Source organism: Eptesicus fuscus, chromosome 3, assembly GCF_027574615.1.
Source record: "Eptesicus fuscus isolate TK198812 chromosome 3, DD_ASM_mEF_20220401, whole genome shotgun sequence".
NCBI lineage: Eukaryota > Metazoa > Chordata > Mammalia > Chiroptera > Vespertilionidae > Eptesicus > Eptesicus fuscus.
In genome coordinates this window covers 112057502-112074570 of record NC_072475.1, presented here as the reverse complement: position 1 = coordinate 112074570, position 17069 = coordinate 112057502, and the positions used below count along the sequence as shown (strand labels likewise).

At 46.1% G+C, this 17069-nt stretch overlaps 1 protein-coding gene across 2 annotated transcripts in view; it reads right to left on the bottom strand.

Annotated features, from left to right (window-relative positions):
• The window catches only part of PLOD2 (procollagen-lysine,2-oxoglutarate 5-dioxygenase 2), a 253440-nt gene that overhangs the window by 96841 nt on the left and 139530 nt on the right, over positions 1-17069 (bottom strand). For both annotated transcript variants that reach the window (XM_054714121.1, XM_054714122.1), the window contains exons 5-7: positions 14553-14665; positions 12485-12548; positions 7970-8067 (exon numbers count right to left, since the gene is read on the bottom strand). In XM_054714121.1, coding sequence (XP_054570096.1) covers positions 7970-8067; positions 12485-12548; positions 14553-14665 — 275 coding nt within the window. The remainder of the gene's footprint in view (positions 1-7969; positions 8068-12484; positions 12549-14552; positions 14666-17069) is intronic.

The window sequence follows — 17069 nt, the reverse complement described above, 5'->3', positions numbered from 1 at the left end:
AATAGCACCTGGATTGGGAGAGGGAAGCAACTACCACTAAAACAAAACCCAGGTTCTGGTTAACCAATTGGATGGAAGAGGAGGCAGAGCTTAAGGTGCTGAGCTCCAGGTCTCATATGACACACAAATAAATCTACCAACTGGGTATTCAGACCTGGAGTTCAGGAAAGATACCAGGAGTTAGTGGCAGGATCTGCAAATCATCAGCCTTGAGAGATTTGTTGATGTGGGAGTGAAGCAAATTACCCAAAAATGTGTGTAGAAAAGGAAGATGTCTCAGATAGATACTATGGAACTCTTTACTAAAACAGTATAGGCAGAGGACCATACCCCAAACCCATCCCCCTCCACATACAAAATAAAAGATATTAAAAATATAGAGTAAAGCAAGAAAAAGAGAGAGATTGAAGAGGAAAAACTAGAAAATTAGTAGACAGATCAGCAGAGCATCATGGAAACAAAGGGAAAGAGTATTTCAAGTAGGACCAAATGAGATCGACACTGTCGAAAGCTATCTTTGGGTGAATTAAAAATGAGGGCTGATAAGTGTTTTCTATTCAACAAGGACATAACAACCCACGCAACCTGGAGGCTCATTTCCTGGTGGGTGGTAAGGTGCATGGTGGCTGTGAGTTGTCTCCACTTCTTAAAACCAACTGGCAATTGCTACTGGTATTAATTTATAATTCTTAAAACCAACTGGCAATTGATAGATCCTCCCTTCCCCCAACTGATGGACGGAGTAAACTCCACCTGCAGCCGGACATTCCTGAACACCTTATATGGACTGTACATTGAACCACCAATCAGCACCTGCCATATACCCTAAGCCCCCAATTCCTAAATCCCTAGGCCCCTAACCATGTACCTTACATGAAACCACCAATCAGCGTGTGCTGAGTGCCCTAAGCCCCGTCCCCTCTTTTCCTCCCCTTAAAAGGCACTCTCACCCCGGCAAGCTCTCTCTCTCTCTCTCTTCCCCTTTTCCCCTCTGGAAGACGGCCCGGCAGGGTGATCGCCAATAAAGCCTGTGTCCTGGTATCCCATGGTCTCCGGCCCTCTGTTTCATCTTTCATAATGGTGCCGACCCTGGGTGAGCATGGACTATCCTCGAACCTAACCCCAAGCTTCTGACTCCTGCTCTGGCTCTGCTCGGTGGCATGGTTCTGAGTCGATTGGCCTGCTCAGAACACTTCTCAAACCCTGCCGTGCCAGGACACGTGGGAATCTCATCGCTTCCTTCTAACCGGTAGGCTTCACGGACCTTCCCGACCTCCCCGACCGCTGGTTCCCTTGACCTGGAAGGACCTCAGAGTTTCCCGACTACATGGCTACACGTTCTACGTTCTACGTTCTACGTTCTACGTTCTACGTTCTACTTTCTACGAAAGCCCAGGTACCTGGCCGGGAAAACTCTGCTCTACTCCACAGGAAAGGTTCGGGGTGACGACCTTGCAACCTTCTCCTGTCCTTTTTTCTACAGGTTGGCAGAGGGAAAAGAAGGACGCTTCTTATTCCTTCCCCAACTTCTCAGTGGCCCTTTCCCTCCGGTCAAGGGAACCCCTCAATCCAAACCCTCTCGTAACCTCAAAGAAGCTCTACCTGGCCACAATATAAACTCGACAATGTCTCTCTGTGGCCTGAAAATTCCAATATCCTCTGAGATCTAGATAATTTTTGCCACCGGATTGGGAAGCATTCGATATTCCTACGAACAGGCTTTCCCCTCCCCACCCACCCTCCCGCTCTCCCCACTTGCTTTACTCAGGTTCCACCCATCAGACCCTCCTCTGGAAGTCCTCTTTGCCCTCTCAAACCCCTTTCTCTGTCTTCTGACTCTTTCAACCCAGCGGATTGTTTCTCTCCACGTGTCTCAATCTCGCCACCTCCTTACAATCCTAAACCTGCCCCTCTCTGCCTAAGCACTCTTTTTCCCAGGTCAACGCAGGAGTGCAGGAGTCCTTGGAGGACTCTGGGAGTAGTTTTGACCATTTTTTTTCCCTTTACACACACTGGTCCCGCCCACTGACCAGCAGAGGTGGCAGTGGCTGCTGCATTTACAGGCCCTTCCTCTCCCTCAGGGTGTTCGATTCCTGAGTCCTCAGTCTCCCTGCAAAGCCCCTCCTGGTCCCGCCCTCATTATGGGAGGTAGGGTGGGGCATTTCTACCTCTGAGAATTCTAACCCCCCCCTCATCCCCCCAACCCCCCACCCCCACCCCCAGCCTTCCCCTGTGCTCTCCGCCTTATCTCCGCTCCTGTGGCCTCCAGCAAACAAATTTACAGGTGGCTGGCCATTTCCCTTCTCACTCTCTGACCTTTCTCAAATTGAAAAACGTCTAGACTCTTTCTCTTCAGACCCTCTTAACCAGCAGCCGCCTTCTCCCCAGTCCCGGAGCCCAAATCCTGAGAACCTGAGCTCCAAAACAGCCTTTCCATCTAACACTCATTCTCAGGCCCAAAGACTGCCTTCCTCAACAGCTTCTTCTACTCTCGCGTCCACTCTACCCCCGAGAGAGGCAGCAGGAACTGAGGGCACACTCTTTGAGTCCATGTCCCATTCTCTATGTCCAGCCTCACAGATTGAGAGGCATCTCAGGTTTCCTTTCCCACTGACCTGACCACCTTTACTCCCCGACATACGCCGCAACTGCAGGTCCACAAACCCCTCAAAAAGACCTCGTTAACCTGACCTTTAAGGTCTTTAATAATAGAGACACGGAGACCCAAATCCAAAATCAAAGACGAGATCAGGCCAAGGCGGAGGCCCAGTAGGGGGCCTTCCAGCTCCTAGCCACCACTCTCACGAACCCCAAACGGAGTGCTGGTCCTCCAACCGCGGGTAAGACAGGGGCTAAGCCTCCTCCGGGACCATGCTTCAAATGCAGCAAGGAAGGACGCTGAGCCAAGTCCTGCTCAAACCCGTGACCCCCGCCTGGGCCCTGCCCAAGGTGCGGAAGGGAAGGCCACTGGAACTCAGACTGTAGTCTGGCTCCTCCGGGTCTGGCCTCAGCCAGTCCAGCATGGCCGCCCTCTGGATCCGGTTTGGAGCTCCCAGACCTCCTGGGACTGGCCACCGAAGAAGCTGCCCAGGCCCTGACAGGGCCCCACAGACTTACATCACCAGGACAGAGCCTCGGGTAACGACTGTGGTGGCAGGTAAGCCGATCTCCTTTTTAATTGACACTAGGGCCACTTATTCTGCCCTCTCTAAATTCACTGGGACCCTTGTCCCCTCCTCAGTCTCTATTATGGGGGTTGACGGATTAGTCTCACAGCCATTAGCCACCTCATGTCTACACTGCATCTTACTCAATTCCCCCATTCACTCTTTTCTCATTCTACCTTGGTGCCCAGCCAGGGCTACCATGCATCCCCTCATAAAACCCAGATGTCCCAAACCACAGTCACCTACCTCAGTTTCACTCTCTCACCCCACAAGGCCAAGCCATTCCTTGGACTGTAAATGCCTTATCTCCTTATATCCTCTATGATCATTATCTATATGTGGCGGTTTGGGATTAAAGCGGCTAGAGGCCTGGCTAGCCTGGGAACGGGCTACGGAGCCTGCTCCTTCCCCCACTGCCTTTTCTAACATACAATACTGAAATATTGATTGCTAGACATGTTTAGAAATACTTAATAGAAGGTCTGAGGCATGGTTATGCATTTTTGAAGGACATAGAAGGAAGGTTTGAAGGCTAATTTGAAATTGTGAAGGTTTTTGTGAAGGTTTGTGCATGTGATGAGATGGAACAGAGAAAAGTAGAAAGAAAGAAAGTTACTCTAAGCAAGAAAATGAGGATTCAGTCTCTAAGCTTGACAGGACAAGGTTGCTGGATACTTCTTAAGCTAAACCAGAATATTCAGTGTCTAACCTCTTATCCAACCATGCAGGTCCCTGGCTCTCACTACTCCTTTCCTTCCCTTTCCCTCCCACTTTCACTGCAATACAATCTCAATCACTCATTTGTCACCCCTTATTGGTAGCGCCATGGTGACTACCCTCTCAGCTTGGAGTGCGGAACTAGAAACTTCTCCCTACAACTTTCAGCTTGTCTCCATGATAGGGATTTTTCTTCCTCTGTTGGGAAAAACACATCTATCTCCCCATCAGCTGGACAGGAACCTGTACTCTCATCTGTCTCTCACCCAATGTAGATGCAGCCCCAATAATCAGTCTTTACCTGTCTCCGTAACCCATCATATCTGACACAAAAGAGGAGTCCAGATAATCCCTCTCCTCCTAACCCTCAGCATCACAGCAGGAGTTGGAACTGCCACAGGGAGCTTAACCACTGCTCTATTCATACTTTGAAACCCTGTCTCAGGACCTACAAGAAGCATGTGGATGCCCAGCAAGGAGCAAAACTGGGAAAGCAAGAACCTCACTCCCAGGGTAACCTATTCTCCCCTTTCATATCACTAGTGAGGCAACTGAGACCCTACTCTTTTCCCCGCTAAAAATAACATCTAGGTCTCAGTTGTCTTTCAGCTCCAGGCCCAGAAAAGCAGTAAAACCAGACAAGTGATGCTGTGGCAGCCTCAGGACCAGCTTTCACCTCCCAAGTGACTCAACAGGATCGCTCTCGAGACTTCACCAACCAGTCTCTTGGGGAAATTATGCTGCTGCACTCCTTGTCCAGCCTCCCATCATTGGGCCAACTGATGTCTATTTCTTTACCCCCTTTCTCGAGAGCTGTTTCACTAGTCTTTTGCAGAACAGAATGCAGGCATTCGCCAACCAGAAGGTGGGAGAGATCTATCTGGCACTGAATTCAGAACCTAACACCAGAATCCTTGAGACCCCGGGTAGATGCCCCTAACGACGCCCCCTCTCAGCTAGAAGAAGTTACAGAAGATAGACCTTCACCCCCTGACCTTGCCCGGACTCTCAATTTTTTTAAAAATATATTTTATTGATTTTTTACAGAGAGGAAGAGAGAGGGATAGAGAGTTAGAAACATCAATGAGAGAGAAACATCGACCAGCTGCCTCTTGCACACCCCCTACTGGGGATGTGCCTGCAACCAAGATACATGCCCTTGACCGGAATCGAACCTGGGAACCTGGGTCCCTTGAGTCTGCAGGCCAACGCTCTATCCACTGAGCCAAACCGGTTTCGGCGATTTTTTTTAATATTAACAAAAGCCTGGAATGATAGATTCTCCCTTCCCCCAACTGATGGACGGAGTATGACGTAAACTCCACCTGCAGCCGGACATTCCTGAACACCTTATATGGACTGTACATTGAACCACCAATCAGCACCTGTCATATACCCTAAGCCCCCAATTCCTAAATTCCTAGGCCCCTAACCATGTACCTTACATGAAACCACCAATCAGCGTGTGCTGAGTGCCCTAAGCCCCGTCCCCTCTTTTCCTCCCCTTAAAAGGCACTCTCACCCCGGCAAGCTCTCTCTCTCTCTCTCTTCCCCTTTTCCCCTCTGGAAGGCGGCCGGCAGGGTGATCTCCAATAAAGCCTGTGTCCTGGTATCCCATGGTCTCCGGCCCTCTGATTCATCTTTCAGCAATTGCTATTCAGAATTCCATTTTCTGTACTGACTATAGAAGGGCTAATACCAGTGAAGCAAATTCATCCTTCACAATCCAGGAATACAAGATACTGACTGGGATGATGGACCTTAATCACAGAAAGTGTCTCATCCTCATACCCGATGCCTCTGGCTGCAGTAGAGAGGTATGATTCTTCTCGATGTCTCTCAATATCCCATTTCACACTTTGTTTTTTTTTTAGTCCTTATCTGAGGACATGCTTATTGATTTTAGAAATAGAGGAAGGGAGGAGAGAAAGAGAGAGAGACTGACCAGTTGCCTTTTTCTTCTGATGATCTCTTAAGCAGCCAGAGTAGAAGTAAACCTGGGCACATTTGACCTGTGGCAGTAAAAGAAACTTCTACTTGAATGGTTACCTCCTACAAAAACTTACTTTAAGATTTTGTTGTTGTTGTTAATCCTCACCTGAGGATATTTTTCCACTGATTTTTTAAAATATATATTTTTATTGATTTCACAGAGGAAGGGAGAGGGAGGGAGAGGTGGAAACATCAATGATGGGAGAGAATCATCTATTGGTTGCCTCCTGCACGCATCCCCACCAGGGATCCAGCATGCAACCCAGGCATGTGCCCTTGACCGGAATCAAACCTGCGACCCTTCAGTTCACAGGCTGATGCTCTATCCACTGAGCAAAACCAGCCAGGGACTTCCACTGATTTTTAGAGAGAGTGCAAGGAAGGGGAAGAGACAGAGAGAGAGAAACATCCATGTGAGAAAGACATTGGTTGCTTTCCCCCACATGCCCAGACCAGGGCCCAGGGTCAATCCTGCAATGAAGGTATGTGCCCTTGACCAAGATCAGACCCAGGACCCTTCAATCATCAGGCTGATGCTCTATCCACTGAGTCAAATCAGCTAGGGCGAAAAACACACTTTAAATAAAATGTTTGGCAAATTATAGTTTAAATCATGAGTTTTCTAAAATATGATGTAATGAAATTAGTATTCATTTTTTTCTTCCACATTTATGTATCAGGGAACCACTTCCCATACAATAATTAATTGACTGAATATTGTATTAAAATGTATGAAATAAAACAAGTACTTCATCAAAAAAAAAAAAAAAGAAGAAGAAGAAGAAGCACCCTGGTTGTGATGTGAAAAGACAGGAGGGCTGGCAGGCAATGTGGATTGAGGAGGATATTACAGTTTGTGTTGGCTCGGTTTTGTTTTGTTTAGAGAATGGAAAATATTTGAGGGTCTTTAAAATGCTGATAAGAAGGATAATGCACCTGGGGAAATTGATACAAAATAGAGAAAGGAGAGTACACGGGAAAGCCAGCTTTATAGAACTGGAATGGGATATAAGGCAAGGTAGAAAGGTTGAATAGGGGAGAAGGGGAGTCTACTTCCATTTTGATGTTGGAAATACTGCCAAAGTGAGTTTTCCCTTGAATTTCTTCCGATGCATATAGCTTTTACTGGAATTCTGACTTCTCTGAAACAGCACACATCTCCCATCTTGGCCTTCCCACAAAGCAAATCTACTTGTAATCTCTTTTCCATATACTTATGGGTAAACCAGCCAACTCAGTATCTCAGAACATGGTTTTCAACTCGCGCGCGCGCGCACACACACACACACACACACACACACACACACACAATCATGCTCAATTTTAACTGGATACCAGCAATATGAACTTTACCAACTTACCTATAAATTTGCAGTCAATTACATTTTTAGCAAGCTCAATTACATACAGTTGAAAAGCATCCAAAATTTCATTAGTCAAGTTGTGTTTGTCAACTATAACCCAGGTTGAAAATAAGTGCAAAAGGAAGCATTCTGGGCATATAATTACACCTCCATCTTAGTAGAGTTGTTACTTTAAAATATGGTGACTCAGGTGAAACAAATGATGCCTTAAGGACCTCAATAATTCCTATTAGGAGAGGATACCCTATATCAGTGGTCGGCAAACTCATTAGTCAACAGAGCCAAATACCAACAGTACAACGATTGAAATTTCTTTTGAGAGCCAAATTTTTTAAACTTAAACTTCTTCTGATGCCACTTCTTCAAAATAGACTCACCCAGGCCATGGTATTTTGTGCAAGAGCCACACTCAAGGGGCCAAAGAGCCACATGTGGCTCGCGAGCCACAGTTTGCCGACCACTGCCCTATATGAAGGAAGCATGGCTCACTCTCCAGTTAGCTGCTATTATTAAACACTGAAGTGAAATGTGTTTTAAATAGCGTAAAAAGTTATCATTGCTGAGAAAAAGTCATCAGCTAATCTAGATAAAATCAGATAATGTACTGTGTAAAAGATAAAGCCATTTAATTGTTGGCACCACAATAAAGCCTCTTAAAGAAGTTCTACATATTGCTCCATAGTCTATCTCCAAAAAATAAGAAAATAGGGAAAAGTCACTGTGACTCACCTTGGTGGGTCCATTTCCATTAATTGCCACTGGTAATGTTTCATAAAATACATTCTTAACTCTGGCTTTGCCATTTTCAAATTTCAGAACAACTTCATCTGAGTTAAAAAGAAAAACAGGTTTTAGTAATTTAAAATGTGCATGTATATTCATATATACATATCTATATAATAAAGAGGTAATATGCACATTGGTCCGAACAGCTTCACAGTAATGACCAATTTGCATATTAACAGGCCAGCAGGAGGCTGCTCTGGCAGCAGGGGAACTTTCTGTGCCCAGGAGCCCAGAGCAGGCCAGGGTCCATGGCTTGGGGGCAGGCATTCAGTCAGGCCTGTGTCCTGGGCGCCCACAGCGGTGGGAGTCAGCCTGTGTCCTGGGCGCCCACAGCGGTGGGAGTCAGCCTGTGTCCTGGGCGCCCACTGCATGGCGACAGACATTCAGTCAGGCCTGTGTCCTGGGCGCCCACAGTGGTGGTAGTCAGGCCTGGGTCCTGGGTACCCACAGTGTGGTGGCAGGCATTCAGTCAGGCCTGGGTCCTGGGTGCCCACAGCAGCAGGAGTCAGGCCTGGGTCTATCACCAGTTAGAAGGCATCTCAGGGTGAGAACCATCACTTCAGCCAGAACTCAAGATGGTCACTGGCCTGGCCTGGCCCCTCCTCAGAGGCAGCCCCTTTCCTCCATGTACACTGCAGAGGACAGACAGGGATGCCTAAGAGGCTGGGGCCATGGTGCCCCATCCCTACCCTCCACCCCTGGCCTCCCACACCTGTGGCCCCCACAGAAGGGTATATATGAGAGCCCTTCCCCGGCTACCTCTCACCTCTGTCTCCGCCAGCCCTCAGCACCCAGGCATATCCGCTTTCAAACTTTCCCTACTCACTTCCTCTCACCCCCTTCCAGGGCCTCTGCTCTGGATGGGGCCTTTGGAATCCAGGGCTCTGGGGTTTTACAACAGAGCTGGGGTGGGAATGGGTAAACAACACCAAAGATGGCTGATATGGCCACCCGCCTCTGCCTCAGCTTGACCAATTAGTTCAGCCTCAGAACGTGGCACTCAGAGGGGATCCCTACTTCCCCAGCAATGGCTCTAGGGCCTCAGCCCCAGTACCAACCTCCTCTCCCCCTTAGCCCTCCCCACAGCTGGTGCTTGCTGCAGCTCCGTGTGCCTTACTTAACCACCTCTTCCTTCCCTGTTCCTACAAAGGAGGCTGCATCTTTGTATGTTATATTCATATAAACTTTGTAACGTTTTTGGGGAAAAACAAACAAACAAAAAACGATGACCAAGAGTCAACGTCCAGAGTCCGGCTCAGGAGAACAGAGAGAAGGGAGAATTCCATAAGTTGGCCGATGCCAAGATATTTCTGAGTGACTGCCTGGCATGCGAAGTTGTGTGACCACAGAGTAAGGAGTCAAGTTTCTCAGCAGAACACCAAGGACTTCTTCCGTGTTCTGAACCTTTACTTTGGTTTTCAGAATTCCCTGCTCCCCATCTGTTGGCTCCCTCCCTCTGAGGGGCGCTGTCGTCATCACATGGGTGCAACTGGAATATTGTATCTCTAGAGGATTGCTCCAATTTTTTATCCGACGATGAAAAAATCCCACAGAACAAGAATGGAGACAGACTACTGTCCTTTAGGCTTAAAAAAAACCCCGGAAGTGTCCTGCAAAGAGCTGAGACTTGGTTTTATCCATGTGCCTCAGAGAGATTGGATGAGGAAATGGCCCAGTTTGGCCCTGACTTTACCCACTTATGTCACTCTTGAAGGTGTCTTTGCCACAATGTGAATAAACTTCCACCTTTTGGAATAGGGGCTCATGAAAGTCTGCATTCCCAACTTTTCTTGAAACAAATCTATGTTCTGCAGCTGTGGCCACCGTCCTGAGATCAGGTCCTGTCGCTGGGAATCAGGGGGCACTGGAGTGGAGCCCCCCGCTCCCCCTGCCCTTTTACATTCAGGGATTGAGCTGAACTCACTTTGTGGGAGGCCTGGCAAGGGTGACAGGTGTCACTGATAGAAGAATAGAGAATGGAGAGGCGGACACCCTGCTCAGTCCCTCCCTGGGTGGGGTCAGGCAGATGAAGGCCGGCCAGCCTACCCACAATTGGGTGAGAAAGCGTCCTCTGTGTCCACCTCTCACCCCGTGGGCCCGGCCACTGCCCTCAGCTCCGGGCAGCCCTCTGCGTTCCACAACAGCACACTCTGCCCTCACATGCTGCTCACCCTAAGTGAGAAGGAAGAGAGCAGCTGGCCCACAGACAGCTACACAGAAAGGTAGGGCTCACAGCTGGTGAGTGCAGTGGCGGTGGCAGGAGCCTCTCCTGCCTCCATGGCAGCACTAAGGAGCAGCGAGCTGAGTGGTAAGGAGCAGTGAGCAGGCAGGTGGTAAGGAGCAAGGGGTCCCAGACTGTGAGAGGGATTTCCAACTGTTGTCTTAGACCCGTCCCATAAGGAATGGGCCTAAGCTGGCAAGCAGACATCCCCTGAGAGGTCCCGGACTGTGAGAGGGTGCAGGCTAGGCTGAGGGACCCCCTCCAGTGCACAAATTTTGTGCACTGGGCCTCTAGTGTGTGTGGTTTACTGTGGAAACATTATGGAGTTACCTCAAAAAATTAAAAATGCAACTGCCTTATGATCCAGCAATACACATATACATACACACACACATATATTTTTTTTTCTTATTGTTATAAATTTGCTCATGCATTCATGCTATCATGTGCTACTACACTTTTAGTAACTTGGCCTACTCCAAGTCAACAGATACCCAAATGACAGAGAATGAGATTCTGAGCACCTCACATACTCCAACCTGGCACCAGCAGACTGAGGTGCTGAGCCACTGAAGTGTATGGTGGAAGGAAAGCAACTTTGCAATCCTGCCTCTACCTTCTGATAGTGATGTGATCTTAGAAGAGTTAAATTATTGTCACAATTTATTCATCTGTAAAATGGGATCCCTGCCTGCCTTTCAATGTTATTATGAAGATAATAACAATATATGTAAGGCAAATAGAACACTGCCAAGCACAATAAGCAAGATTTCTACACTTGGCCATGACTGATAGTATTTCCAGTTCTTGAAAATCAGGTTTACTGTGGAAACATTATGGAGTTACCTCAAAAAATTAAAAATGCAACTGCCTTATGATCCAGCAATTCCACATCTGGAAATAAATTCAAAGAAACCCAAAACACTAATTTGAAAGGATATATGCACCCCTATGTTCATTGTAGGGTACAAGAGTCAAGATTTGGAAGCAGCCCAAGTGTCCATCAGTAGATGAGTGGATAAAAAAAAACTGGTACATTTATACCATGGAATACTATGCAGCTGTAGAAAAGAAGGATCTCTTACCTTTTGAGACAGCATGGAGGGACTTGGAGAGTATCATGCAAAGTGAAATAAGCCAGTCAGAAAAAGGCACATACCATATGATTTCATTAATATTTGGAATCTAATGAACAAAATGAACTAAATAAGCAAAATAGAGACAAACTCGTAGATAGAGAGCAAGCTGACAGCTATCTGGGGTGTAGGCATGATGGAGAGATTGAACAAATAAAAGAGAAAAAAGAGAGAGAAAAAAACTCACAGACATGAAGAACAGTGTGGTAATTACCGGACAGGGGGGCAGTGGAGGAGGGTAAAGAGGGGATAAATGGTGATGGAAAGAGATTTGACTTGGCGGGGCGGTGGGGGAGGGGGGGAGGGTGCGGTGAACACACAATACAGTGTACAGATGATTTGTTAATCAGTGTCATCCCAATAAATTCAACTAAAAGGAAAAGAAAAAAAATTAGGCTTAATGTAATTCTAGGAATATACAAGTCATATGGGATCAGAGAGGTATTTTTGTTTTCAGATTCCTTCCCTCACTTCCTGAGCACTCCAAACTAAATTCTTTCTATTTTGAGAAACCTGTTACTCCATGTACTGCCTTGAAGAATCGTATTGAATTGCAAAGTATTTTTAAATTTTAAGTATAATGTATTAATGAATGTTGATTTTTAATGTATTAATTAATTTTAATGCATTAATGTATTTCATCAAGATATATGTCTATTTAGGAAAACACACCACACACACACACACACACACACTCCACAGTGAATGTGCCCAGTTATCAGGTACCTTTCAGCTAGGTGAAAAATACTCTTACACTCTACCATTCCTGAGTAATTCTCAATACAGAGAACTTATAATGAAAAATGTGTAATAGTAGGTATAATTAATTTAAAACTACATCTATAGTCCCAGATGGTGAGATACTAAATTCTATGTTACCTAAGGCCAGAAGCTTATCTTTTTTTACATCACTCTGAGGCAATGACTTGAACTGAATGTATTTAACTGCATCAATAAGCTCAAGTCCAGTATTTTTTAATAGTTGCAATATCTACACAGTAAACCTTAGTCATAGCCCCAAAATGGATATACTAAACAGCATAGTTGAAAACACAGGTGTCCATTTGTATCCACAAGCAATTCATTATTTTGGAAGCATACCTACAGCTCCATTTAAAGTCTGAAAAATTTTGCATTTGTGATCCAATGTGATGTTAAGAGCTTCCTAAAATAAGAACAGAGATAATATTAAAAACGACAATGGAAACAACAAACAATACTATCATGTTAATATAGTTTGTTCTTTTAAAAAATTTTTAAATTCCATATGTTAATTATTCCAGAAATATTTTTCAGAAAGACTATAATTTTACTGTTGATTAAATTAGAGGATAGAATGTATGGGAAAGCATTCATGCTGTTTTCCAAGTATTTCCACATCTCTACCTTCTGACTAATTCTGACCAGTGAATTGTTAGCAGAAGTAAAATGAATCACTCCCCATCTGGAGATGTCATTGCCAGTTGGGGACCCTACGTGTGCTCCTTCTCTCTGGCACATGAACCAGCAAGGTTGGAGATAGCTGCTCTATCAGCAAGGGCCCCACCCCCCTCTACCAAATGACTACAATAAGCAGGAACCCCTGTTGTGTTAAGCTGTTGAGTTTGAGGTTATTATTGCAGCATAAACTGCCTGATTGTCAACAGGCTGGCAATTAATCTGCTTTACAAACCTTATGATTCTCACTCAGCCCGGTGTGGCTCAGTGTTTGAGCATTAACCTATGAACCAGGAGGTCAGGGTTCAATTCCCAGGTTGCCGGTTTGATATTCAGTGTGGGGTGTGCAGGAAGCAACCAATCATTGATGCTCTCTCATCATTGATGTTTCTATCTCTCTCTTCCTCTCCCTTCCTCTCTGAAATCAATAAAAATATATTTTTAAAAAACCCTTATAATTCTCAATGCAGTTTTTCAGCTACATTGCTCTTCACAATAATATTCCTAAAAGTGTTTTGCATGCTATTGTAGATTGAAACTTTGTGCTTCCTCAAAATTCCTATGTTGAACCTCTAACCCTAATGAGGGTTAAGTTCAGGTTATAAGAGGGGGCCCTCATGATGGAAATTTTGCCCTTATAAGAAGAAATGAGTGTTTACACATCTGTGTTTGCCCTCCCACTCCCTTTCCTTCTCCCTCTGTCTGTCCCCTTCCTCCTCTATCTATCCCATGTGAGGACACAGCAAGAAGATGGCCATCTCCAAGCCAGGAAGAGAGTCCTCATCAGAAACTGACCATGCTAGCCACCTTATCTCAGACTTCTAGACTCTTTGAAAATAACTTTTTCTATTGTTTAAACCATTCAGTCTACGGTATTTGGTTATGGCAATCCAAGCAGACTAAGACACATATTAAGCATACTCTTATGCTTAGAGAGAAATTTAAACAGGATTTAAACAACCAAAAATATTACAAAGACAACAGGGAGGAAGCACCCTAAGCAAAGACAACTAAATAAGACTCAAAGCACTTTCCTAGTTGAACTACAAGAGTAGCAGCATGCTGCACCCATATCAAGAGAAGGTTTCTCTCCAGATAAGAGGCCAAGTCCCTCAGGCTTGCCATAGCAGGCACACAGCGGGAAAGTAAAATAGAGATGAAGAAAAATAGCTTAAGAATTGAGTTTCTTAAGTATGAAGTGTCTAATGAAAATATTTAGGTGACTGAAGTACTTATCTAAGAAACAGAAACAATATAGCTGCAAATTCACTGTAAAATGTACTTTTAAGAAAACATTGTTTCATACTGACAACATCCATGAATACACAATTCAGTAAATTCTAGAACTATAACAGTTATATTAGGTAAATATATTAAAAATATTGTTGTATTTGAGCTTTGGTTTTGCTTTTCTCCAAAGTTTCATTTAAGTCAATCTTAGGACTGCTATTTGCCCCAACTTCACTCCCCCCACCCTTAATTGCATAATTCAGATTTCTAGCAGGATACATGTACTAGAAATAAAAGGCAGCATTTTCTTTGCATATTATGTGTAGCCACACAAATAAGTTGCAGTCAAAGAAAAAATACAAAAAAGTATTTTGTGAGAAGGGAGTTGACAAAACTGAGATGGTCCCTTATTTACTCTTCTGCCTGCTAACCGCCGGGAAGCTCCAGCAGCCTTCTTGGAAAGGGGGTTACATTGAAAGTAGGAGCAGGAGCTATTACATACCCTCTTCAGTGGATCAATATAAATTTTAGTATAAAATAGCTGATCATCATCATTATCCTGGAGGTTCCACTGTTGAACTATACGGTTGATATATGGAGCATAACCAATAAATCCTGCAATACAACAGAGAGAGAATAGAGAATTTAGTAGTCAAAGACCAAAACTCATGTGTATGTTAATCCCATTGACCCACTACACAGTTATAGAACCCATTAGGTCAAATCCTTAGGCTGGAACATCATAGCTCACCATGAGAAAAATATGAGTTATTGAGACTCCTTTGTTTTATATGTAAACTAGTGGCCTGGTGCACAAAATTCATGCATGGGGGGATCCCTCAGCCTGGGCTGCACCCTCTCCAAACTGGGATACCTCGGGGGACATCTCTCTCGCAATCTGGGACTGCTGGCTCCTAACCACTCACCTGCCTGCCTGCCTGATTGCCCCTAACCACTCTACCTGCTGGCCTGCTCACCCCCAACTGCCCCCTTGCCAGCCTGATCACCCCCAACTACTGCCCTGCCGGCCTACTTACCCCCAGCTGCCCCCCTGCCAGCCTGATAACCCCCAACTGACCCCCACTGATGGCCTGCTTGCCCCCAAATGGCCCCCCCCTGCTGGCCTGCTCAACCCCAAATGCCCCCCTGCCAGCCTGATCACCTCCAACGGCCCCCCATACTGGCCTGATCACCCACAACTGCCCTCCCCTCTTGGCCCCTAACTGCCACTACCTTGAACTCGCCACCATGACTTTGTCCAGAAGAACATCCGGAAGGTCTCCTGGAAGGTCTCCCAGTCTAATTACCATATTACCCTTTTATTAGTATAGATAGAGGCCTGGTGCATGGGTGGGGGCCGGCTAGTTTGCCCTGAAAGGTGTCCCAGATCAGGGTGGGGATTCCTTAGGGGGAAGGGTGGCCTGGGTGAGGTGCCTGTGGTGGTTTTCAGGCCGGCCACGCCCCCATTGGGGTGAGGTCCCCACTGGGGATGGTGCTGGCCTGGGCGAGGGGCTGGGGCAGTTTGCAGGCTGGCCATACCCCATTTAGGGTAGGGGTCCCTGCTGGGGTGTCTAGCTATCCTGGGTGAGGGGCTGAGGGCCGTTTTCAGGCTGTCCACACCCCCTTCAGGGTGGGGGTCCCTGCTGGGGTGCCTGGCCAGCCTGGATGAGGGGCTGATTATAGGCTGGCCAGGCCCCCCAGCGGAAACCCTCACCCCATGGGGGTGTGGCAAGCCTGGGTGAAGGGCTAAGAGCCTTTGCAAGCCCTCTCTCGGCGGCCGGCCCCAGCGACCCAAGCCTCCTGTGCACTCAGGCCGGCTCTGTGGCTGCTGCATACAGGCCCCTCCTTCAGCAGCCAGCCCAGGCGGGCAGAAAGCTTGGCTTCCTCCATCACTGGGGGCAACCCAAGCCTCCCACCCTCTCCAGTTGGCTCTGTGGCTGCCGCCATTTTTGTCCCGCTAATTTGCATATTTCCTCCTGATTGTCTGAGGGCATTGCGGAGTGACGGTCAATTATCATATTTCTCTCTTCTTAGTATAGATTGCAATAGAGTGAGTTTTAATACCAATTGCAAATCAAAGATTCTTTCAATAAACATAACCCCTAAATTAACTTATACTGAGAAGGCTAAAAAGGGCTAGTTCCAATGTAACTCTGATATTTGGGGGCTAGTGATCTGAATCCATGCCAGCAAGCTCAGTGTACATTTTTGATAACCTATAATTAAGTCACTACCTCCTTCCCAGATATTGGTCTTGCAGAACCTGTTGTACAGACCATAAAACTGAACAGTGCACTGCCCTGGAGGGAGGGTTATTAATGCTGGCGCCAGGCCAGACCATCAGATATGGCCTGGAGACCCCCAACAACTGGGGGCCTTCTTGCAAGGCCCGCAAAAAGGACCAGAGCATAATCCATGTTCGTGGGACAAAGACCACAGGGAGATATAAAAAGAAGCCCCCTGCATGTTTCGGCACTCAGATTTGGAAAGTTATTCCCTGAGTCCACCGGTATATTAAACAGTGTCCCTCCTCTTCTTTAAAGCATCGCTTGGTTTTTCTTTGGTCTTCTGCAACAATACAAGAGGGGTAACTAATATGTCCCAGTTACTAGGAAAAAAATAGACTAGAGAAAAGAATGCTCTTTTTGACCTTCTAAAATGCTCTTCTTGGATCCTTTATACAGTATTCACTGTTTCTGAAAAAGAAAATCTCTACTACAGTTGTTTTCATGTCTGTACCAGAGATGTTAACACAATCAAACGCTGGATTTGTCACCGACTATAAACATCTCAAAGGAATGTTATAGCTGGGACATTTTGGTAATTTTTCCTTTCCTTTAGCTAGTCATTACAGTGCCTGCTAATCCATTTTCTGGCTAGCTTTTGTGTGTCATAGTCTGGAGAAAGGAAGTCTAAAATAGGATTGTTCCCCTTGGCCTCAGAACATAAGCATTAAGTTTGCCAACAACAACTGTCTATAAAAAACACAGACAACAGGATCATTTTTCCCTTGGTTGAG